Raw genomic sequence first — 23,802 nt, 5'->3', positions numbered from 1 at the left:
TAAAAATGAAATAAGTAATTAATTAGACAAATCTCACCAAGTTGCTTATTTCAAAGTCTTATACAAAACAATACTAATGTGAAAGTATTAAAACTGGAAGATCAAAAACGATTAATTTCATGTTGAAATTTCAAATTGTTCACTATGTAAAAATAGTCTTCCATGTAGATATGCAACTCAGGTTGTTTCGATGGTTCAAAATATTTGAAATGATCCAGTTTCGATTATTAGTAGGGTTTAGTTTAGTTAGATTGGTTCGTATGTATTTACAACAATGTTAAATTTTGCAGAGAAAAATAGCTGGACACATTCAGAATTTAATGAAACCAATCTTCATTGGTTGAACCATTCCTCCCTTTGTATAGTACGACCACGAGGGGCTTTTAATCTGCCATATCATTCAACCAGTGATTCGACCCATTTTTAAGGCTAATTAGCAATTTCTTTACAAAATCTTTTTTTGGAAGACGACTACGATCTACGTAAGTCGTGATATTTGACATTTGATACATCATACATGTGATAAGCTCGATAACCGCACACTCAAATACTAACAAGCCCGGGCCTATAGCCCAACAAGACAATGACCTGAAGCCCACCAACATTATTTATACCCTAATAATCCCAACTCACGTGACTTCCATGTGAGGAGAGAGAAACTCGGGTCCCTCTCACAGACGTTTTGGCTGACGACCATTTTGGACGGTCACCCTAGCCTTACTGTAATCCCAATTCAAATAACCAAAGATGTCACCTTCTCTGAGATTCGAACTTAAGATCTCTAGGATTTTCTGGAGTTTATGTCAATACCTTAAAACCACTTGAGCTACCAACTGTTTACTTCTTTACAAAACCTTTGACAAGCGGAAAGCTGACTAGATAGGTTGAGTCAGTAGGCCAAATTGCCCAAATCCTATCCAAATCATTTTGTGAAATGTTTAGGTTCGTGGAGGTGGGCGTAAAACGACGTGTCAGTTCATCTATCACTTATTACTAAACCTTCACATGTACGCCCTAGATTTCAACATAAAATATCTAGCTAACCTTATTTTAATATCGTTCGTTAGATTTAAATTGTCAGGAAAACGAAAACGATCTTCAATAATGATGGATTAAATTAACAGCAAAAGCAAAGACGACAGTCCAAAAGTGTTCACTCTCTCTCTCTCTGAAACCTCTCACTTTCTCTCTCTAGATTTTCTACTGATTGAACTCAAGATGGAAGAGAGATAGTGAGATTATACAGGAATCAGACAATTGATACCGGCGATTGATTAGGTTTTATGAGGAGTCAGTATCAGGGATGTGTCTTTGTTTCTGAGCTGTTAATGGAGTTTAGTATCGGTTCTGTGATTGAAGAAACCCTATATATTTCTATCTTCAGCTAACATAGGGAAATTTTTGTTTTTTTAATTGTGGAATTTGATTGAGCTTGAAGTTTGTGGATCTACTGATGTACTAATTGTTTTCTGTAATTTTATCAATTGGGAGAAGATAGTAAGAAATCGTTGACTTGAATTTAATCGAATTGGGGGATGAAGCGTAAAGAAGAAAATCTCATCATGGGGAAAGAAGTTGGAAATAATATGCCCTTTCTTGATCGAAGCAAAGTTAGAATTTTGTTATGTGATAATAACAGTAAAAGCTCTGGTGAAGTTTTCACACTTCTTTGCAAATGTTCTTATCAAGGTAATCCATTAATTAAAAAGTTATTATTAGCTCTTTCTTGTTTTGGGTATTTTTACTTATTGAGATTTGAGTTGATATAGTATGTTTTTTAGTAGTTACCTCTTTTTAGTTAGGGTTTTGTTGTTATTACTTGTTATAAAGTTGAAGTCTTTAATGCCATTCTTAGTTATTGAGAGTCATTCCATTGGTACATACAACTATACAAGATTTAGAATGGAATCTATTATTCAAATCCCCATTACTAAAAAAACTTTTGGCCTTCTCAAAAACAAATTAATGAAATTACTAGAAAAAAACAATGTTCACAAAAACATACACCATGTCGAGCTCAAGAGGCGGCTCAGCCGCCTCATCAGGGTGAAAATGACCTTTAAATTTTGTTCTCTCGGGCCTTTTGCGTGTAAATTACTACATGGGTAGCAGCTACATATGCTTGTCACGAGTCTGCAGACCTATTTTATTTTTGTTGAGAAAAATTAAATTGAAAGTTTGTACTCTATATTCGGATCGCGTTTTAAACTCATTGGACTAAGACTCTCTAAGAAGGGTCAAAGTGGAGCTGCACCAATTATTGAGTTTTTGAATGTACCTAATGTGGTAGAAGTTTAACAAGTTTGCTAGACTTGAATTTGTTTGTATTTATTCCGGGTGTGGTATTTTTTCTTTCAGTAACTTTAGCAAGAACACCCAGACAGGTGATTGATGCACTTAATGCAGAAGGGCCAGATATTGATTTAATCCTTTCTGAGGTTGATCTCCCAGTAGCCAAAGGACTGAAGTTGTTGAAGTACATTATGCGAGACAAAGAACTTAGGCGCATACCCATTATAAGTAAGAACCTTTGTTACGTACTCTATTAAACGTTATTTGGGGTAAGTTCTTAATTAATTCAGATACTTCCTCCTTTTGATTTTCTTAGTGATGTCCGCCCAAGATGATGTTTCTGTTGTGGTCAAGTGCCTGAAACGTGGAGCGGCTGATTATCTTGTAAAGCCGTTACGCTCTAACGAGTTATTGAACTTGTGGACTCACATGTGGAGGAGAAGGCAAATGGTTGGATTTTCTCGAATGTATTGATATTTTGTTGTGCTACTATTTAGCTATTATCAAGTTGCTTTCACTTCTTGAGCCCAAATGATCATAGGTACCCGTGAGTTGACTCTTGGTGTGGTTTACATTTCCAGGAATATCAAGGCATTCAATTGTGGTTCCTTAAGATATCTTAGGGCACTCCCTTCTAAAGGCTTTTACAATAAAGTTTTTTCTGTATTTTCCATCATTGTTTTCTTTTATCCGCACAATTTAGACTCTTCGTGTGTACGTGAGTTTATCTCGTGCAGTCCAGAAGATTGTAATAAATCATGCAAAATAGTAGAAAACAATGGATACATATTTCCACATGATATATTTCGGTAGATTAGGTGGGTTTGGAAGGTTGGTTAACATTCCCATCCAGGTGATTTTGATTCATTGTGTGCCTGGAATCTTCATTTAGTGGTCAGTTTGGCAAGAGAGAACCCCAGGAAGGGTCATGATTACAGGTCCACTTTCTACCAGTAGACTCCTAATTAGGAGTCTATTAGACGAGAAATGGTTAATTCATGTTTCCAAACGCTTGCACTGAAATTATTGTTGTTGATGTAAACTAATAATAATGAGTTCTGTGGTCTTTCTCAGCTTGGTCTACCAGACAAGAATATAGTAAGTCATGACTTTGATCTCGTAGCATCAGATCTGAGTGATCCCAATACAAACAGCACAACTCTATTCTCGGATGACACTGATGATAAGTCGCGGAGGAGTACTGTTCCAGAAATGACAAATTCCCGCAATGGCGATGTAAGTTTAGCTTGGAAATGAAGTTTTGAAATTGATAAAAACGTGGAAATAAATAAGTTATCAAACTATCTTAATAGTCAAGAAGGTCCTGTCCTACTAACTTATATCAACACAGTCACACACTAAAAGTGCATTCCGGCTTCCGCAGTATGAAGAGTATGGTTCGAATGTGAATTTTTTTTAATTTGGTAGACAAGCTTGATCCCGGTAGCTAAGAAAAACTTGGTTTGATGTTCCCACTTGATTCTAAGCATTCTATGTATGGACACTTCGATTCTACTTCATATTTTTTCTAATCCATGTCTATTCCTTTTCAGCTTGCTGTTGGTTCATTTGTCGAGTCCCCTCCCAAGGATTCATCACAATATCACCTTGATGTGCCAAGGCCTAGTGAACTGCGAAGGGGTGAGTGTGTACTTGTAACTAATCAGTTTTGATATCATATTCAGTTTGTCAGTATGTTTTCCTTTAATACAATATAATTGCAGCAAAAAATTAAAAAAACTTCTGTGCCATTCCTAGGTTACCCCAAATTCCTGTAAAATTGAAGTTTTGGATGGCCATTTACCCTTAGAAGAGACTGGGGTTGTCAGGAGTTACTATTTTACCATGGGAAAATTAGCCAAAATTTCCTAAGCAAATTTTCTTTTGTCAAAAATGATCCATCAATTATTTTAGGCTTCAGTGTTGTATGTAAGATTTGTAAAAAAGTTTGAGTATAACAAACTGTTTATTGTAGATAAAGACGTAGATAGGCTAGGGAGAAGCCTATCTCCCTTCGTCCTAATAGTATGGAAAAACTTAGATAATTATTAAGATCTTGAGTGTTGCCCTGTGGAAATGTATTGGTGTTATGCTTGTGGTCATTTCTTCTCTTTTACTCCTTTTTCACTAGGAAAACAATAACCAAGAAATTATCTCTTTTTTCAGGACAAATATCATCATTTGCTAAGAAGAGTGAACTAAAGATCGGCAAGTCCTCCGCCTTCTTCACATACGTGAAAGCAAGTACAGCTACCAACAATTGTTCAAATGTTGTCAATATGAACGAAGATGCAGCTAAATCTGAAGAATCGGCTAGAGAACAGATTCAGGCATGTTATGAACAACGAGGTGCTGAAATTCAGAGACAACAACAAACTAAAGTTTCCTGGGAAAACTACTGTAGTAATGGTTTCCCAACCAGTGTCATTGAGCTGGACATAACTAATACTGGTACGTCATGTACTCTCCCCCAGCCATTACACAATCAAGCTGGAAGAAATTCAAAGGAAGAAGAACCCTCTATGGTATTAGCACATCCAAGAAATGATGCCAGCCTGGGCCGCCTCGATGTTCGCAGTAGTCATGAACCCAGTCCTCTGCCTTACTATTTGCCAGGAATGATGAATCATGTCATGATGCCGTCGCCAGCACAAATATATCAAGGAAATCCTCAGGATTTGCCAAAGAATGCATCTTCATCCATGTTTACTACTTATAATCATCTCTTGCAGCAAGTTCATGCCCCTGGGTTGTCATCCTTCCCATATTACCCAGTAAATATGTGTATGCAACAGGGCCAAATGCCTACAAATCTGATGGGCCCATCAAATTCAACTCCACTAGCTATCAATGAAGCAAAATCAACTCAATTAGAGAGAAGAGAGGCGGCATTAATCAAGTTCAGACAGAAGAGAAAAGACCGTTGTTTTGATAAGAAGATTAGGTATATTAATCGGAAGAAACTTGCTGAAAGAAGGCCCCGTGTGCGGGGTCAGTTTGTGAGGAAGGCAAATGGTGTAGACGTTGATCTTAATGGTCGTCCTGTTTCTGTTGATGATTCAGACTGTGACGAAGAAGAGGATATGGACGAAGAGCTTGCTTGACGTATTCTTCTTCACTTGGTGGCAGTATGGGATATAAATATTAGGTACATTAGCTCGTGTTGTTTCCCCACTGGGTCATTCATCTCATCCAAGATTATCTATAAAAGGGGAGAAAGTACCTTCTGCCACTAGGATGAGCCATGGAGCATGGAAGACGTCCAACTGGTATGTATCGTTAGCTTCCCTTTTATATAATGCTTATAATATATATAATAAGCTGAGTCTTATCGCTTAAGGCAATGTCAGTGCCACTTGTCATCCAGCTATCTGGTGTCAACTTTGGTCAGGTTGACCTAGTCACCACCCAATATATGGACAATTGGTTGCTGATATCACTCACACTCACAAGTAACCGAATCACTTAAGAATCCCATTGACCTAAAATTGTGACGAGAAGTGTGATTTTAATACACTATTTCATGGAATTCACTTCTCTCCTTCACCCCAGGGAATAGCTTCCATGGAAGTGCCAAAGTGATAGAAATATTCACACTACCCGAGGAACACATTTCCTTGCAATCAAACACTACACAACCACATACTCGTTCGTTTAAATCAAACTAAAATGGAAGAATACTATAGGCATGTTTTCTTAGCAAACACATATTCGTTTGTTAATGACCTAACTCTCTTTTTTCATCTGAGCAGCCATATATGTTATCTTGGGAAGCTGAAGGCGTTGTGTTTCAGCAGTTTTGCCTGCATCAATCTGACTCAAGTGTGAAGGAGGAGATCCAGTCCCATGATTGAGTCTGTTTGCAATAAGTGAAGCTTTTGTTGTTGTAATCAGATATACTAAAACATATCAAGTATTTTGTTCTCCAAACTTCATTTTCTTATCTAATTATCATCTTGACAAACCTGGTGTGTTTTCTCTTAGATAATTCTTTAATACAAGGAAGATATCATGTCTATGCTCTAAAATGCCGTTGCCTGTTCACAATTTCGTCTGAGTGGTTTTTCGGTTGGAATTTAGGTTGATTTAAACAGGAATAGAGGCCAGTTTGTTTTAGTAAATCCTTAGAAGACCCCCTCTATCTAACCCAAAGTTCTTGCAAGAGAAAAAGAACTGTTGGCAAATGAAGGGAGCTTCATTCTGATATATTAGGGCGTTTGGTAAGGGAAGCTAGGTATTCAAATGAAGGGAGTCTCATCCTGGTATACCAAATTGGTATTAGGAACTATTTTCTTAATTCGAAATTAAAATAGTGAGATACAAAGGGATTAGAAAATATAATTAGGTATTTTTCTTTTTTCTTCTTGTTCCTTAAACCTTAAATATTCCAATAACACCTCTCTCTTTTCTTCTCCACAGTCAAGTAAGCAATGACCATTACCAATAAACAAATAGTCTATTTATTCTCACTTTTTTCTTTCGTTGGATACTTACATTTGTTATGACTCAAAATATTTTTGATGTTGTTTTAATGGAGGAATAGATATTTTCAATCGAACCAACAACTACCAATCTATCAAACAATGCTATTATAGATGAAGATCTCGCTCAAGATGTAAGGAACTCTAGACAAATATTTTAGATTAACTTTTATTCCTCTTTATCAAAACCTTTTAGTATCAGTCCCCCTCCCTCCAGTAATCGATAATTAAGTTTACCTCTTTGAATTTATAATTTTTGTCAAAAACTACTAAGGAATTATAAATTAAATATATACGGAAACAATAAAGTAAGGTGAAATAGCTATTTGTAGTTGCATTTATTTCACGTACGACAAACACAATCTATGTGTTTTTGTCAAAATAACAAAATTTAGAGGGTAAATTCAATTATCCATTAGTGGCGGGGGAATAACCTTAAAATCCCCTAAAAAAGAATGTCACTGGATCAACACTTCATGAGTCAACTCAACAAAAAAAAAACACACACTTCATGAGTCCATCCATGCCTTGAGGTAGGTCGGGTCTTTAATTCCAAAGTCAAAGTTACTTGGGGCCTTTAATTCCAAAGTTACAAACTAACAAAAGGTTTGGGGCTCATGTGATGGAGGGGCCAGTCAGCTACACCCCATGGGAAAATGAAACCCTTGATGCCCTACCGACCGCCAAATCAATGAAATGGCAATTCCACTCGAAAGGGTCCACTAAAACAAACAACGTCGGGGAATTTGGCATGAAAATGATTTCTACTGGTAGGCACTAGAAAAAAAAAAAACCAAAATCAATTACATTTACAGGCGGCTGGCACCCCAAGGAGCCACACTCGTTGCACCCATTTTAGCTCATCTAAACTCAAACAACTTTCTTCTTTTTTATCTAGGGAGGATAATGCTTGAAGTTTTTCTATACTTTGAAAATGAAGGGAGTAAAAAGTTTCTAACTTTATGCTAAAAACTTTGTTCCTACAATTTGTTAATTTTTGTTTATTTATTTTATATAAAAGAATACGAGTAATCAAACTTTAACTTACTTTTTTCATTAATTTAAAAAACTAACAATAATTACAAAAGAGGGACCTCAATCGGTAAAGCTAACTCAAATCTAGATTGTTTCCGTTGACAGGGACTCAAAATTAACTCAAATATGTGAGATATCACAACTGAAAATGCCACAGAGTCAACTATGGCTATCAAATATGTGAGATATCACAACTGAAGATGCCACAGAGTCAACTATGTATATCAACTATGGCTATCAAATATGTGAGATATCACAACTGAAGATGCCACACGACTAAACACACACTAACTTTATCCTTTAATTCTCTATATATTAAAACTGAATAACTACCTTCCCAAACTTTCATTTTCCCTCAACAAAAAAAAAACAAGATCTATTTCTTCGCATATTTAATAGTACAATGGGTTCTCATGGTGACTTGACTTCTTCATGAGATATTTCTAATCTTCATCTACTTCAGAATTTTATTATTTGATTTGTTTTTCTCTCTTATCAATTCTTCTGCAGTTGTCATTTTCTTTTTGTATGTTTTACTTTGTTATCATTGGCTCTTCAATATTCCTCAATTTTTTGTGCGTATATATATAATGTATATAGTTCGATTGGTTCGGTTGGGGCGCTTTTGACAAAGTTTCCCTCAATTTTTTGTTATTAGTTTCTTCTACCCTCGTCTTCTCTTCCCACCACCACCATTAACTAGAAGGAGAGGCGTCTGAAAAACCATACCAGATTGCTTCGTACAGAAACCAGAGGGTTTGACGAAGGACCCCTCTGTCGAATTTAGAGAGAGAAAGGCAGGGAGAGAGACGGCAAGAGAGAAAGATAAGAGATGGAGGTCGCTAGCCGAGCTAGACAGCTTACAGGAGAAAGGTGTTTGGAAGAGATTTGATAGAGTATTAGTTCTTGAGACCAATTCCTAGTAACAGTCAGTTTAGCACAAGTGAATGTTAAATGACAGTCATTTTAAGTCTCCTAATCAAGTTTTGAACTGCATAATTATCATGAAGTAGTTGCACTTTAAAATGCAATTCAGTTTCCTATCCCACAAAAACATCAAACTAAAAAGCGAGAAATTCAAAGATTAACTCTTTTTCAAAATAAAATACAACCCGCAAGGTAGTTGCAGGCAATGATCTAAAGTCAACCACCATAATCAAGCTTAAGCCATTATCTTTGCCGACCTCAAGTAGAGACTATCCACAACCTTCCCGATGTTGGAAATCGTTTCTAACGTTGCTGGAAAGATTGCATCAGTCTTGGGATCGTCAAATATAACGAGGTAACCCGCACCTTGATCTAAAGTACCGGCAAATTTCTTATCAAGAATCATCTGAGACAGCTTCTTCTCAACATGACTTATAGGAAGTTCAATCAACTCAGCAACATGAGAAATTTCAACCCTTGAGAAAGGCTCGATCAGCCTGCAAAGATTCTGCTCCAGAAGAGTGTCATATAGGGAAGAAAGGTGTCTGTGAACAATCGGGTCTTCGTCTAGCTGTGCCTTATAATCTCGAAGGGCAGTCTCGAAGAACTTCAGTGATCGTTTTGAGTGAGCATCAGCGACAGCTTTCATGGCGTCAAGTTCTGGCCCAATATACTGAAGACCTGCTTTGGAAGAAATTATACCTGCTACATCATCAGCCTGACTCACCATAATCTTGCACAATAACATGTACTTAAGACAGTAAACGGCTTGTGGATCTTCAAGAGCATTGAAAGCTTCAAATGCTTCGAAGAAATAACTGTATGCGGTCTTATAGTCCTTCTCTTCGGCATGGAGGATTCCACTCTGCAAATCAACCGTGCCTTGTTGAGCTGGGGGAACATAGATAGCATTTGCTGCTGTTCTTGCAGCAGTTAGAGCAGCTTTTGCCTTGGGTAGATTTCTCAGAGAGAAATGGAGTTTGCTCTCTAACAAGTCTATGTCCACAAGAAGAAGCTTGTCATCTAACCTCCTCACTTCCTTTACTAAACCAGAGAGAAGTGTCAAAGCTTCTGAATACTCTTTGCTGTCCATCAAAAGAGCTGCTAGTCTTGCTTCAACCCGCTGTCTGAGAAATGTTCGCTTCTCATCACGTGTCCATTGGACCATTTCTTTGCAAAGGGATATCTGGAGGTCAGAGGTACCAGGAATTTTGGCTACCGCATCAATTATTCCTCGCACAATCTTTGCCGTTTTTGCTTTGGGGATCACGGAAAAGAAGGGCCGCAGTTGGGTAAGAAGACTTCGAAGTTCCTCAGCTCTTTTCTCTTGTCTGAGAAGGTCCGAAAGGTTGGAGATGACCTGTTCCTTTATCCTTATTGCTTCGGGAGAGGATGATGGGTTCTCAAGTATACGGTAAAGTATGGATATGGATTCAGATGCATCTTTAGCTTCTAAAGCCAGAGCTATTGAATCCGTCGTAGCCGGTAGATACGATGAAGACATGACTACTAGGACTCACAAAACCTGAGTTCTGCACAATAACATTAAAGAGCTCTAATTAAAAAGATTTTTGTAGTTTCATATAATGTAAGCTATAGACTATAAACTAGCATGAAACAGAAAGTCTGGAACTTTTCGACTTGTAATCTATCTCTCATAGTATTAGAAATATAAGAATCCGTATGTTTCCCAATTAACTACACTGTCTATTTCCGAGACACATGCCTTTGCGAAAAGAAGATATAAACAAAGCAGCTAAATCTGTGAGTTAAACAGAAAAGTTAAATACAACTATACAAATTGCACTATGAAGCAGCAAATATCTCATGCAAAGCAAAACCATCTCTGCCCCCTTTCAATTATATCCTTTTTTACAACTCAAATGGTATAATGCTCCATAAATTGGTATACATATATACTTGTCCGTAGTAACAGTACAACCAATGGATGTACACATAATCAGGTGTAACTCCTACAACATTGTTAAGGGACATGGATAAGTCATCACAACCACACGAAAAATCCCCTCCACTCTTTTAGGTATTTATTGGCGAACACAGGCACTCACTCAGTCTCATAAATAATAGTTTTGTTGTGAACTAATGAAGCATAAACTATATTGCTATATACATTGAAAGTATCTCCCACTGCATGCAACCCTTGCATCTACATCTTTGATCATAACTTTCCGTTGTCCCATTACTTAAAAGTGAGTACACATTCAACATGAAACATGCTTCTCAATATAAAAGTGAGTACATATTCAACTCTCCGTTTTCCTATAGTTTCTAACCCCTAACAAATTTATATTAAAAAATAAATGAGAAAGATAGTGTCTTAAGACTACAAGTGCTTTTCGAAATAATGACTCAACATTATGCAACTATAGAGGAAGTTATTCCATTGATAATTTTACGAGCTGCCAAGACATCTTCAACTTTCAAGTGAGACTCTCAGACTGCATCATATACGCTTAAGGTCAAGTTACTGACCAATTTATTATGATGATATATCACTATTCGCTAATTACTAACATAATCTCAAAACAGGAACAACAAATCTCCAATGATCCACAAGTTCAAATCATATTCTATAGACTATGTTATCGATGCAACCATTTTCCGTGAAATTTGAAACAAGGTCAGAAGTGATCAGTGCTCGAAAAATTTACGTGAAATTTGAAACAAATTCAGAAGTGATCAGTACTTGATACAAAACTCTACTAGGGTTTTCTTACTCGACTCCACGAACAGTATGAAGTATTTACCATATTCATTGATTGTCCTTGTCGAATCCAAAGTAAAACATAGTAAGTAACTAAGCAAGATCAACTTAAACCCATTTTACATATCTTGGGTATCCTTTATAATAGTACCTCTGCTAAAACTATTGCTCCAGAGAAAGATATCAATTCTCCATCAGATATGTTGTTAAGTATTAAGTATTTCAACAGTCATATAGCTAAAACCCTAATTGCCTAGAAGTGCAGCAAACCTTAAGATAAGACTCAGGAAGTTAGTTAAGAGCTAAAAATAAACCCCCCTCGAGTTTATGAATGTCTCAACCCATCGACCAATAACAATCAAGTTAGCAAGAGAACTCTGAAAACCCTTAAAAGATATGAACTTGATATTGAATTAAGAGAATCCGACGAAGGAATAGAGTAGAAAAAAAAAAAAGGCAAATGTTTGGAACATAAGACACTACTACCTCAATTGGTAAAAATCCAAAACCCTAGTTCGTCAAAATCTTAGCAGCAAGACAACTAATTGGAGATGACGAAGAAGGAAAAAAACAACTTACCAGGAGAAGATGATGCCCTAATCGGGGTCGTATCGAACTGGTTGTAGAACTAAAGAACAAGCCGGAGAGCAATTTTAGAGAGACAAAAAAAAAATCTCTCTTTTATATTCTTTTTCTTTTGACAAAAGCAAATTTTTTTTGTTTGCAGCCTGTTATGTACAGAGAGCACTATGAGCTCTTTTTTTTGGTTTTTATTTCTAAAAATAAAATTTGGTATTTGATAAAAAAAAAAATCAAAGGTTATTTTGTTTTTAGCTCCTACTTTAGGAACATGATTAAATTTTTTTTGCCTCTATCTTTTTGTAAATTTAAAATCGACTTTCTTTTACTAACCTCGTCTGCATATCGTCGTCAGTTTTTATTTCTCTGTATTATTACATTTGGTGGTAAGGACATCAACAGTGGTGATGACGACGACCTTTAGCTAGTAGGGCATCTAGACACATACATACCAGGGTTGTCATAGTTCCTTAGTTGTACACCCTAAACGGGAGCGTCGTGTCAGTCACCAACTTGCAAATTGAGATTTCATTGTGTTTTTACCCATAGGCTTTTTGCCTAGCCGGCAAGGCGTTACGGGTGTAACCACTCATAGTATTTTATTGAGCCGTGGTGGTATGTACTTACAAGACTGTTGTACCCTATTTAATAAGTCGGGCGCAAAAGCTCTGTCGTCGAACCATAGATATATACAGAGAGGGAGGGAAGGAGTTACTGTGTTAGCAAGTGAGACTGAGCTATTGTAGATTATGAATCATTGATGAGAATAATAGATGGAGATATGTGGTAAGAGTGAGCTAAGATTCTGAAAGAAAGAAACTTTTCTTTTCGAGGGACGGAATTAACCCAAGAGGCGTAAGTCCTTTTAGGAATTGAGTTATGCATGAAAGTTGTTTCTTTCACCAAATTCAACCTTTGAAATCTATAATTTACACATAATATTTCATTTATTAAACCCCAAACCCAACCTAGGGAGGGCTACAAGATAACCAACCAAACATCAAATTTTCAATGAAAAGGACTCCACACCAACTGCATGATCTCTCTCTCTCTCTCCTCTCTTTGCATGTAGTAGTAGGTTAAGTCAACCATCTAAACACCAAAAACCCTTGCAAACTACCAACTTTCTTCCTCATAATCATTCATATCTCCATGGATATGACAATCAAAATCTTCAAGAGTTCAATCTGTGCTTTCTTCCAAAACTCTCAGTACTTCATCATCACAGTTACATTTCTCTTTCTACCTTGGTCAATCTCTGTTCTCCTCTCTCAAGCTATTGAAACTTCCTCATTTCCTCTCTTATCAACTATTCGATATCGAATTGAATCTCTTTTTGATGCAGCTGGTTTTCCTCCATTTTCAAAATTCTTCATCTTTCTTAATCTCAAACTCTCACAAACAATATCCTCAACTATCTTTACTCTTCCTTTTAGACTTTCATTCTTTCTTGTTGCTAAAGCCGCCATAATTCAAACTCTCTCACATAAAAAGTCTATTTCAAGATCTCCATTACCTTCTTTGTTGTCTCTCTACAATCCCCTTCTCCTCACATATCTCTGCAGCTCAGTTGTTATCTTCTCCGTACACATAATAAGTCTAAGTATTCTCTTCCTTCTCTTCAACACCTTCAATGCCTTGGGATATAACTCTCAGGACCTCCACTTCTTCCTCTCAGCCGTCGGAGCTGTCCTTTACTCTATCGTTCTTTCTCAAACTCTTCTAACCTGCAACTTGGCCTTGGTTGTCGCCGGAATAGAAAACTGTAACGGGTTTTTGGCGATTTCAGAGGCCCATCTTCTAATCAGAGGCAGATCATCAACTGCTCTCTTCTTAGCTTTGCCTGTAAATCTGGGTTTGGCTTTTCTAGAAGCTCTTTTCCAGTACCGGGTCGTAAGAAGGTATCATGCTTTTCGCTATTCCATTGGTTTTGAGGGGATTTTGATTGCTTACCTCTACTCGCTCCTCGTCCTTTATGATACTATTGTAACCTGTATATTCTACAAATCAGGCTTAGAAATAGAAAGAGAGCAGATACAATTGTTGCAGGATCATGGAGCTTGTTGATGGACTATAGGAGCTTAGCGACTTTCAAACACTTAGTCTCTGTAAAAGAATCTCAAAAACAGATTCAAACACATTTATAGGACAAAATGCTGTAAATTTTTCGAATTTCCTATCCGTAATCAAGCAACTTCCACTTCCAAGCTGTAAGGAACACTACTAGAAAGCTTCTCAAAGTGAAGATTAAGATGGCTATGTTGCCTCAAATTGCTTATAAATCAATCATTTCTATGTTATAAACATAAAGATGGAAATTTCTTAGAGATAGGGTCCGAGAACTTCCAAACCATTTTTTTTCGACTATCGATGTTCTGTAATGAGACATGTTTCTGAAAGTAGTTAAAACGCAGAAGAATATAAAAAGAACACTCACTAATTGAAGTAATGAAATCGATATCATCAAAGTGATATGGATGGTTAGAATTTCATTTCAAACAGAGTGCCCCTGAGTTTGTAAGCATTACAGTGATGTGGTTCTACTCTTGTTATCTTGACGCCAATAAGCAAAAAAGAGCAACAGAATCCAGTCGGGTAGTACTCTCGCTTCCCATGAAAACAGAACCAGACAGGTAACTTGTTCTTCTACTATCTTCATTTAAAAATGAAGAATCGATATCGTTTCATGGGTCCAGTTGAAACCACAGGAATCAAAGAATATCAAGGATTTCCTCGAGAAGATGATCAACTTCATTCCCCTATCACAGCTTTCCGGTTAGCTAGGTGTGTTGCAGTTGAGAGATAGATTCGACTACGAAGTCATTTTAGCCAGAACTATAGAAGAATTTAGTGAAATCCGTTGATCTTAGCATTGTTCTCGTGGGAATTCGATCACTGTCTTCACCTCCCGATGCTTCATATCCATCACTTGCACATCTTGATAGCGGAATTTCCATTTGTTTAGAAGAACCAGCTTCTGAAAGAGCTACAAGCCCTCTGGCCTCCTCTTCTGCGGACGAAGAAACATGTGAAGGATGGCGGATATCTGGAGACTGTAGACTGCTCTCAGGAGAAGATATAACATTACCAGCAGCTGCTGACATGGCCCGGCTTGTTCGAAACGCACTTCGGGCTTCAAGCTGGAGAGGAGCCAAACTGTTTGGTGTCTCTGGATCAAGATCGACAAGGTGGTTATTAACAGCTTTAGCAGATACCTTTGCTAGGGTTTCGAAAGGATGATCTGAAGGGAGACGAATTCGCTTACTGGTCCGCCTTCTGTTCTCCGGCCTTGGTGCCATTCTTCCACTGCTGTCGAAGCTACTATCTGTTTCTAGTCCTGAAGTTACTTCCCGTCTCCCCAATGACTGAAGGATTTTGGACTTCTTCGCCTCAGCAGCAATTCTTGACACTTCATTTCCGTTCAAACGTGCCAGCGTCCACGGATTTATCTTTACGGTTCCAGATTTCTTTTTCCTGATTGGTTGTTCCCACATATTTCTCTTCCCCGGAGAATTTAACGGCATGTTGGTGTCTGGAGCAACTACATCAAACTAGGGGACAACCATAAATACCAAGATTTTGTTAGATGAAAATGAACAGATCTAAGCTTTATGATCAATTAAAGGAAGCTGTTAGCTGATCACAATAAAATGGCAGGGATCAATCAATTCATATAGTATTTGATTTTGTAAGTTGGTTTCAGGTGAGAAATAGAAAAACACAAGTTATTTGAAATACCCGATCTTCAAGAAACAGACGAGGAGGAGTGCACCAGGCAGCACGATGAAAAGTATTAAAAGAGCTTCCAGTGCTTAGACCAGCGATGGAGCTAGGTGCTGGAGACATCTGAGGACTTTGCTCGCCTCTAACTAATTGTTGTTTCTGCTCCCTCATCGCTATGATGTAATCGTATGTGCTAATTCCCTTTGAATACAAACATCGAAAAGTGAAAATGGATGAAAGCTAAACAAGATAGAGGCAATTCCGCACCGAATAGAAGGGGCTTGCATTAACAGAAGCATACCTTTTTAATGAGAAGAACATGAAAGAAGAAAAGTTGAACGAGTGGTAAGGTGGCTATCATAGCCAATATTGTGCAACAAGCCTGTTACGAAAGCAAAGCTTGACAAATTTCGTGAGTTTCCTGTGTCGACCCAAGTTACCAATCTTACCAGGCTAAGTGCCCTAGTCCCATAATCGGCGAAATGTTGAAAACCAAAGACAACATAGCAAAACAAAAAGAAGGGTAAGGAGTCAAACTCACCACCACAATTATAAAGGGCGCAAAAGAAAAACTACTCCCCAATTTGGAGCTGATTTCTGTTGAGAACCGTTTCCTCTCTAGGAAACAGCAGATCATTACAAGGATTCCAGTTGACCACTGTAGAATGAGCTGCAATCTCAAGCCCAAATTGCAAGAAACGAGATGCCTGTCAATAATCACCGAAATAGAAAAGGATCCGAAAAGAAAGTGCTTACGCTTTCGCTGTCATGGTCTTTGGGACAAGGTTTTACCTCAGATGTGGTCACTGCAAGTCAAGAATGAGCATAGAAACGAGGGTAATGAAGGAACTGGCTAAGCTCAAAGGGAATGAGTCTTACGCTTATGTAAGAAGCATAGGGTTGTACATTTCTAAGCCTCTAAGGTATAGATGGAGGGAGATTCTTATAGCTTGAAGATGAAACAGTTTAACAGTCCTTCGTTATAATCAAAATTACGAGTCGAAGGCTTATGCTTACCAATAGAAGGGCAGAAACCATGAGGGTGAAAAACTGTCGGTAGTTCCTTTTGCCTATACAGTTGTTGAGCCACTAGAAAAATCAAGTACGAAGATATTATTAGATTACAAAAATCAAAATGATATTAGATATAATGATCAGTTACACTGACCAATTTATCAGGAACAAAACGAGTATACATACCCTGCAGTGATGATCGAATTGGTCAACGCACTTGTCGCAAACTCTGCAATGCTTGCTGTACTTGAAAACCTGAAGAAGACCTCCAGAGAATCATATCACAGTCGATGAAGATATCGTTTGTCCTAGGTAAAAACACTAAGATCTTTCTGAGAACTAGCCCGTGTTTTTCTTAGATGTTTTTTGTTGTGTTTTGACATCATAAAAAATGGTAAAGGGGTAAAACTTGGTTTTAAAATCTTTTGGATGCCTTCGGCAACAGAGAGGAGACATACCCTTAACTTGATTCCCAAAATCATAATTAGAAAGAAAGCATCTTAGCTTCTTAAGCTCTAAGATAAATGTTACAATTTGCTGAGTCTAAATGTTTATGGTGTACCTCGACCTTGCACAGACTGCAGTAGAACATGCCATCTTCGCTCATTTGTTGCTCGTGGGATTCTTCATGCTGTTTTGAGCAACAAACAAGAGCACAAGAACACCATCCCAACAAAATCATACAACATGATGGATGATAAGAGGATTTAGTTTTCCCTTCAATTTCACCCACCGGGCTCACCACACCCTCCCCGGCTATTGAGGCATTTGTCTCATGTCTCGAGGAAATTGAATTCCTATCATGTTTCGACTCATTATCGGTTTTACTCTTCCCGTTGTCCATAATGTGAAGATACTTCTTCGATTTGAAGATTCCCGGGTCTCCCGGATCAGCTGCAGCACACCAAATGTATAGGGAGAAGACAATCGTAATCTGGCAAGAGAAGCAACGAGAGCAGTAAATGGATGTTAAATTTCTATCGCAGTAATTCCAATTTCCAAACTAACTTCAACCCAAAAAGAACAATCTCAAGAGAACAAAAACTTGCCCTTTGTTATGATATATCACAAGATCTTATAGATAGGGTTTGATGGCATTGTTACACTTCTGAATGTCCTTAAACTTGAATTAAGCAAGAACTTAGTTAAAACCTAAGAGGAAGGGTCATTGCCTCACAAGTAACAATAATTCATGTAAAGTTGGAAATTAGACAAACAAAAAACACATGAAATAGATCTCATTAAACAACCCTCAAGAAATTTTGCATTAAAGAGAGAGAGAGTAGAGATGGACTTACAAGAGAAGTGTAAATCCCCATGATAATATACTGAAATTTCTTCCATCCAACAAAGGGGACAAAGAAGACATAAAAAGCAACCCCCAATGCCAGAAACACAGAAACAGCAACCACCTTCACAAAAACCCAAAATTGGAAAATAAGATTTCAAATATATAAGCAATACTAATTGAACACCTAGAAGAAATGGAAAAAAAAGGGTAAATTTACCTGAAGAAGATGATAAGGAAGTTGCCATCCATGTTTCCTCATATTTTTTTTGGGTGTTGGAGAAGAAAGCTTAGAAGTAAACAAAGTTCATAAACCCCTCAAAATGGGTTTTGTTTATTCTTTCTTTTTCTTACATATATAGATGGGAATCATAAGAATTGCTGCAACCCAACTGAGTAATTTTCAGTAATAATCATACTAGTAAAGAAAGGAAGAAGAAAAAAGAGAAGCAGAAGAAGAAGAGTGAGAAACTAGTAAAGCAAGTAAAAGAAGATAACCTGCTTGTTCTTCACCTCAGTGACAACCACTTACAAGTCAAAAGACAGGAACAAATCTGGGTTGTCCAATTGAACCTTTTTACATGCACAGCAGAGAGAGAGAGAGAGAGAGAGAGAGGGTGGGGGATCTGGTTCTTGTTTCTTGTGCTAGATTTGGTTGAGAACTATAAAAAGAAGTGAAGTGTGTTTGATTAGTGTTAATGGGTAATTAGTTATAACAACTCCTTTGAGTACAGTAGTTTGCTTTTGGATTTAAGATCCCCATTAAAAGCATACACAAACACACACTCTCTCTCTCTCTCTCTCTCTCTCTGAGTCTCTCAATGTCAAAAAGAAAGGCTCAAAAAACAAAAGGAGGGATGTTTGTCATTATGGAAAAATTTGAAAATAAAAAACAAAAGAGTCTGATACTAATCAACCTACTTTTACTAATTTAGCACAATATTTGTTGATTTCATACCCACCCATTCAACCATTAACCCATCCCAAAGTGAAAAGGATAGAAAACTCACAAAAGGGTCTAATAAATTATCTCCTTCATTTATTAACAATGATTAAGAGGATGGGTTGGAAATGTTGGTCTGAAAAGGCATCCAGATCAATAATGTGAGACTCAATATAGAACCACCCATGATTTTACATCAACAGTATAAACACTTTTTAGATTACTAATTATGTATACAAACCACAATAACGCAGTTAACCTAATTACTGTTTAATATTATCATTTTTTTCCCATTTATGGCTTCACATGGACATGGAAAAAGCCTATGTTGTTAGGCCATAGAAAAATTTCACGAATAAGCCTATGTTATTAGGACATGGAGAAAAAGTTCCTAGTTTTTATGGCATCTCCTTTTGTGTATGTAACTTTTCCTTTTTTTCATTATAGTGCTTCAAGACTCGTCCATAGACTATAATAGACTATAATGGTCTCATGGCATGCTTCTATTTTTCTTACAAAAGATAAGGGTCAAAGAAAAAAAGATAAAGATCTAACAAAACCACTAACCCATTATTAAATTGTGTCCCCACTATCATAGTTTCTATAAAAGTAGTGGTTGGAGTCTTAGGAGTAAAATGTGTATATTTACTCATCAAACTATTTATGTACGTAGTTATGTCAACAGGTGTGCTGACATTTTCGAGAAATACCATTAGTATATCATGGTATACATGTAACATTTGACTAATTTTTTCTATCTAATTTCAGGGAAAGAGGAGGATTCTCTTCATCGACAGTGGTAGAGAGAGATTGGGAGAGGTAAAGAGAGTTATCGAATGACGATTTTTTGTCGGAGAAGAAGGAAGATGGCATTGCCTCTATCCATACTTGGATACGCTGACCAAGTATTGAGTGAAAAATACATTGTCTTTAACAAGAAAACATTTTCAGCAAAAAAAAAAAAAAACAAGAAAACATATTGCCTTTTAAAATTTCCCTTTCATACATATTCGGGCAACTCTCTTCAAATATTATATAACATTTAAACCAATAAAGAAAATTTAAACTATGGCATTGAGGAAAGGTTTGGCAAACAAATAACACACTCGACAAATCCGCTGTAGCTACTTGCTCCATAGTCCGTGGACCGCAATAAGAGCTCATGAGGACGTACCACAGAGTCACGGGCCTCACCACTCAGGCTAGTTAGAGGTTGTCTATAACCAGGACTAAAGAATAATATACCTATAACATGCAACATAGATGTGGGATGTCTTCCTTTAAACAAAAGAGAGTTAAAGAATCATGAAAGGGAGTTTTCATGGAATGTCTTATTATCTGTCTTTATGTGCAGGAGAGTGAGAGCCTTGAAAAGGTAAATCCATTGGCAGTGTTAGGTAGAACAATAGGTGGTTGATGTTTGAGATTTTGGCATATTCTTGTGAATTGTTGGATTGAGGTACCTCTTTTGAAAGAGACTATAAGTCACAAGAATCCCTAAATGTACAACTAAATTGTCTAAAATAGAATTGGGTTGGTGCATTTAGAACAACTAACATTGAAGTTGATAAACTAACGCAATACGAAAGTACCTCGCCATCCCATTTTCTAATTGGTCAATTGGCCCTCTAGGAAAAGGGTCATTGGGGCCAAGTGTCGGCTGTGTTGCCGCTTTAGGTTTGCCTCTCCTAGGATTTGACGACTCCCCCGCTTCAGCCGTCGTGAGATATCATGCCTCATTTTCTTTCTAAATTTCTCCTTCGCTTTCACTCCCCATAGGAGGAACAAGATCAGTCATGACTGAGAGAATTACAACTTAGTACAATATTACTATATGATAAGGAAAAGGAAGACTCAATGGTGACCCAACGAACGACGTTAAACTTTCAGTTACGTCAAACTACAGGTCGTAGATGCCAACAACCCTTGGCTCAAGTGGTAAGAGGTAAGTCTTCCAACTTAGAGGTCAAGGGTTCGAGGCACATGCTTACCAATTCAAAAAAAAGAACTACAGGTCGTAGACTCGTAGGTCCCGGTTTTGCTTGGAGGCGCTTATAACCAAAAATTGACATTCGGAGGCGCCAATAGCGGTGAGGCCCCAATTGCGGTTTTGGGCTGTCCCGTTTTAAATTTCCCTATAACTTTAGAAAACCCTAAATTTAGGTTTTCTTCTTAAAAAACGAAGCGATTCCTCCTCCTTCAGCTTCACCAGCAGCAGCAAAGCAATGGTACTCTCTCTCTCTCTCTCTCTGACTATAATGTATCTCGTCTACCTCAATCTACCAATATGGACTCTTGATTTGAGTATCGAGTTGTTCTATCTATTCCACTTAGATCCGACTAGAATACCAGTTCTAGGGTTTTTCAGATTGAGGATTTAACATTTCCATGGAAGATGTTAATATCTTCTTTAGTTTCATTTATTTTAGGGTTTTCACCTCATATCTGATTGTTTAATCATTTTGATAGGCTCCCAAAAGAGGCGTGAAGGCTCCAGCACCCGCCAAGAAGAAGACTGTAAGTTTCTTCTCCATTTTTATTTCTGAACAAATAGTCAATCAAATCATCTATGTATTTGCTTAAATTGCCTCTTTTTTCTACTATAAACATGCCCTTTGTTATTGCCTTTTGTTATTTTAAAGGTAACCCAAGTATTCATTTCATTTAGGGTTTTGAAGTGTAGATCCTTCCATGAATGTTAGTATATCAGAAGTGTTCGTAATATGATAATTGACTAGTAGTACTGAAAAAAAATTCAATGTTTTAATGTTTTGATTTTGAATAGATTGAGTTAATGAATTGAAAATATGTAGTTTAAATGTTAATCTACTTATTTTGGATAATCTTATCTTATTGCCTTCTAAAATATTTAGAAAATGAAAATATGAAATTTGTACTATGGGGAAATAGTGTTCGGGATATAGAGAGGTTTATATGATTTTTATTTTCTCCTCTGTGATACTGGCATTAATCACAACCAAGTTTAGATGAGAAATGCTGTGAACTAGGGTAAACAATGCCCTTCAAAATGTTGTTTATTCTGTATGGATTGCTGTTTTAGTACTATTAATGATTTGATTTTCACCTTCTAATACAAGTTATTAATTGGGTTTCGTTATTTAGCCGGAGAAGGTTGTGAATCCATTGTTTGAGAAGCGACCAAAGCAATTTGGAATCGGAGGTGCTTTGCCACCAAAGAAGGACCTTCATAGGTTTGTCAAATGGCCGAAGGTTGTTCGAATCCAAAGGCAAAGGAGGATCTTGAAGCAACGGTTGAAGGTTCCACCTGCTTTGAATCAGTTCACTAAAACTCTTGACAAGAACCTTGGTATATATGTCCTTCATTTGGGTTTATCTTTTCTCATTCATCAGTGGTTGTAGACATAATAATGCAAGGTTACTCATTTTTTGATATGCTGGTCTTTGTTTGTCCGTCATTTTTGTTTTGCAGCAACAAATCTATTCAAGATGATGCTCAAGTACAGACCAGAGGACAAGGCTGCGAAGAAGGAAAGACTTCTGAAAAGAGCGCAAGCTGAATCCGAAGGAAAGACTGTGGAGTCGAAGAAGCCCATTGTTGTCAAATACGGACTTAATCACATTACCTACCTCATTGAGCAGGTACTTTTGTTTTGGTTACCATTTTCTTATTTATCCCGATACTTGTTGGAACAATGTTTGAATATTCTTTGTTACAGAATATAAACTTTAAAGTTTGTTTTTCTTGGTATTTTGGTTCATCTTCATGGTACTGTTGCTATTTATCAACGGTGTTACTGTCATTTGAGGTTGAATATTGTTTTCTTTGATCTATGTAGAACAAGGCTCAATTGGTAGTGATTGCCCACGATGTTGATCCAATCGAGCTTGTTGTCTGGCTTCCTGCTTTGTGCCGAAAAATGGAGATCCCTTACGCAATTGTGAAGGGCAAGGCTCGTCTTGGAGCGGTTTGTTTCTTTTCCATCTCCAAACATGACCGTTTTTCCAAATCTTTAAATTTGATTGTCCCCTAACGAATAGTTTGTTCCTCCATAAATAGATTGTCCACAAGAAAACAGCCTCTGCTTTGTGCTTGACATCAGTGAAGAACGAAGACAAGATGGATTTCAGCAAGATTGTAGAAGCAATCAAGGTAATGAAATCAATAATTTTCTCGATGACCTCGACTTAGATGACTAAACCACGTCGTGCTTTCTTCTGAACATTTATTATTGTTTCCAGGCCAACTTCAATGACAAGTTCGACGAGCACAGGAAGAAGTGGGGAGGTGGTATAATGGGATCGAAATCTCAAGCCAAGACCAAAGCAAAGGACAGGGTTCTAGCAAAGGAAGCAGCACAAAGGTTGACCTAAGTTTTTGTTTTCAAGTAGTAGAAAGTAAACTCTGGCGTTTGGTTTTAGAAACTAAGATCTTTAGGTCTTGCTGTTCAATTGAACTAGTTTTCTTTTTCTATATTTTTGTTCTTAAATGTTAACTACATTAGCTTCTAATCGATTTTGAACATTGACTATATTCAATTTCCGTTGGGCCTAACACTAGTTTACTTGTGATTTAAACAAATGAGACGTACGACAGCCAGATACCACAGTCTAAGCATCAATTTATCTATAAAATGGTCTATTCACTTTTCTGAAAATCAAATGGGTAGTCTTACTGTTGTCCTTCATGTTATTTTTTATGATGAAAAAATCCAAATCATTTTTTTCCTGACACTTCCTTCCGCCACCATCGTTTCTCTAGCTGTTCCCCCTCTTCTTTCCTCTCGTGCAGGTTTCTATCTATCGTTCGGACCAA

At 37.2% G+C, this 23,802-nt stretch overlaps 5 protein-coding genes across 6 annotated transcripts; 3 read left to right on the top strand and 2 right to left on the bottom strand.

The window, feature by feature from the left end:
* Nucleotides 1-763: 763 nt before the first annotated feature.
* LOC147553052 (two-component response regulator-like APRR1) lies at nt 764-6,320 on the top strand. Its single transcript, XM_086668808.1, has 7 exons — nt 764-1,689; nt 2,359-2,520; nt 2,609-2,742; nt 3,367-3,528; nt 3,846-3,933; nt 4,459-5,561; nt 6,045-6,320. Exons 1-6 carry the CDS (start codon nt 1,536-1,538, stop codon nt 5,394-5,396), a joined length of 1,638 nt encoding a protein of 545 aa, XP_086524934.1. The 5' UTR covers nt 764-1,535; the 3' UTR covers nt 5,397-5,561; nt 6,045-6,320.
* Nucleotides 6,321-8,772: 2,452 nt separating this feature from the next.
* LOC147553051 (26S proteasome non-ATPase regulatory subunit 11 homolog) lies at nt 8,773-12,456 on the bottom strand. Its single transcript, XM_086668812.1, has 2 exons — nt 12,040-12,456; nt 8,773-10,267 (listed from the first exon to the last, which is right to left on the bottom strand). The coding sequence occupies exon 2, from the start codon at nt 10,237-10,239 to the stop codon at nt 8,971-8,973; it is 1,269 nt and encodes a 422-aa protein (XP_086524938.1). The 5' UTR covers nt 10,240-10,267; nt 12,040-12,456; the 3' UTR covers nt 8,773-8,970.
* Nucleotides 12,457-12,959: 503 nt separating this feature from the next.
* Nucleotides 12,960-17,337, top strand: LOC147553050 (uncharacterized). The gene has a single exon (XM_086668815.1). It carries the CDS (start codon nt 13,192-13,194, stop codon nt 14,104-14,106), a length of 915 nt encoding a protein of 304 aa, XP_086524941.1. The 5' UTR covers nt 12,960-13,191; the 3' UTR covers nt 14,107-17,337.
* Nucleotides 14,281-19,270, bottom strand: LOC147553049 (putative protein S-acyltransferase 22). 2 transcript variants are annotated; one of them, XM_086668807.1, is made up of 11 exons: nt 18,563-19,257; nt 18,285-18,445; nt 18,075-18,188; nt 17,339-17,710; nt 16,963-17,031; nt 16,780-16,851; nt 16,304-16,432; nt 16,064-16,144; nt 15,778-15,963; nt 15,305-15,590; nt 14,281-15,208 (listed from the first exon to the last, which is right to left on the bottom strand). In XM_086668807.1, the coding sequence occupies exons 2-11, from the start codon at nt 18,324-18,326 to the stop codon at nt 14,865-14,867; spliced, it is 1,695 nt and encodes a 564-aa protein (XP_086524933.1). In that variant the 5' UTR covers nt 18,327-18,445; nt 18,563-19,257; the 3' UTR covers nt 14,281-14,864. The 2 variants fall into 2 exon arrangements, with proteins under 2 accessions (XP_086524933.1, XP_086524931.1); XM_086668805.1 differs by having other exon boundaries at nt 14,281-15,590; nt 18,563-19,270.
* Nucleotides 19,271-20,935: 1,665 nt separating this feature from the next.
* LOC147553048 (large ribosomal subunit protein eL8y-like) lies at nt 20,936-23,518 on the top strand. The gene is made up of 7 exons (XM_086668816.1): nt 20,936-21,235; nt 21,477-21,524; nt 22,131-22,335; nt 22,459-22,628; nt 22,826-22,954; nt 23,047-23,139; nt 23,229-23,518. The coding sequence occupies exons 1-7, from the start codon at nt 21,233-21,235 to the stop codon at nt 23,358-23,360; spliced, it is 780 nt and encodes a 259-aa protein (XP_086524942.1). The 5' UTR covers nt 20,936-21,232; the 3' UTR covers nt 23,361-23,518.
* The last annotated feature ends 284 nt before the right edge of the window (nt 23,519-23,802 follow it).

Source organism: Eschscholzia californica, unplaced genomic scaffold (genome assembly GCF_041429995.1).
Source record: "Eschscholzia californica isolate CP2 unplaced genomic scaffold, dmEscCali1.0.p SCAF_3, whole genome shotgun sequence".
Lineage (NCBI taxonomy): Eukaryota > Viridiplantae > Streptophyta > Magnoliopsida > Ranunculales > Papaveraceae > Eschscholzia > Eschscholzia californica.
Note: the sequence above shows the minus strand (reverse complement) of the source record. Positions and strands in the feature narration are given on the sequence as shown.

Excerpts from the sequence above, each read along its gene's own strand:
- LOC147553052 (XM_086668808.1), top strand. The coding sequence starts at position 1,536 with ATGAAGCGTAAAGAAGAAAATCTCATCATGGGGAAAGAAGTTGGAAAT. Across the intron at positions 1,690-2,358 it reads TTGCAAATGTTCTTATCAAG|TAACTTTAGCAAGAACACCC; the intron begins GTAATCCATTAA and ends TTTTTCTTTCAG. Across the intron at positions 3,934-4,458 it reads GCCTAGTGAACTGCGAAGGG|GACAAATATCATCATTTGCT; the intron begins GTGAGTGTGTAC and ends CTCTTTTTTCAG.
- LOC147553051 (XM_086668812.1), bottom strand. The coding sequence starts at position 10,239 with ATGTCTTCATCGTATCTACCGGCTACGACGGATTCAATAGCTCTGGCT.
- LOC147553050 (XM_086668815.1), top strand. The coding sequence starts at position 13,192 with ATGGATATGACAATCAAAATCTTCAAGAGTTCAATCTGTGCTTTCTTC.
- LOC147553049 (XM_086668805.1), bottom strand. The coding sequence starts at position 18,326 with ATGAGGAAACATGGATGGCAACTTCCTTATCATCTTCTTCAG. Across the intron at positions 18,189-18,284 it reads TTCCTTATCATCTTCTTCAG|GTGGTTGCTGTTTCTGTGTT; the intron begins GTAAATTTACCC and ends GTTTTTGTGAAG. Across the intron at positions 16,433-16,779 it reads TGGTTTCTGCCCTTCTATTG|CTCATTCTACAGTGGTCAAC; the intron begins GTAAGCATAAGC and ends TTGAGATTGCAG.
- LOC147553048 (XM_086668816.1), top strand. Across the intron at positions 22,336-22,458 it reads AACTCTTGACAAGAACCTTG|CAACAAATCTATTCAAGATG; the intron begins GTATATATGTCC and ends TTTGTTTTGCAG. Across the intron at positions 23,140-23,228 it reads AGATTGTAGAAGCAATCAAG|GCCAACTTCAATGACAAGTT; the intron begins GTAATGAAATCA and ends TATTGTTTCCAG.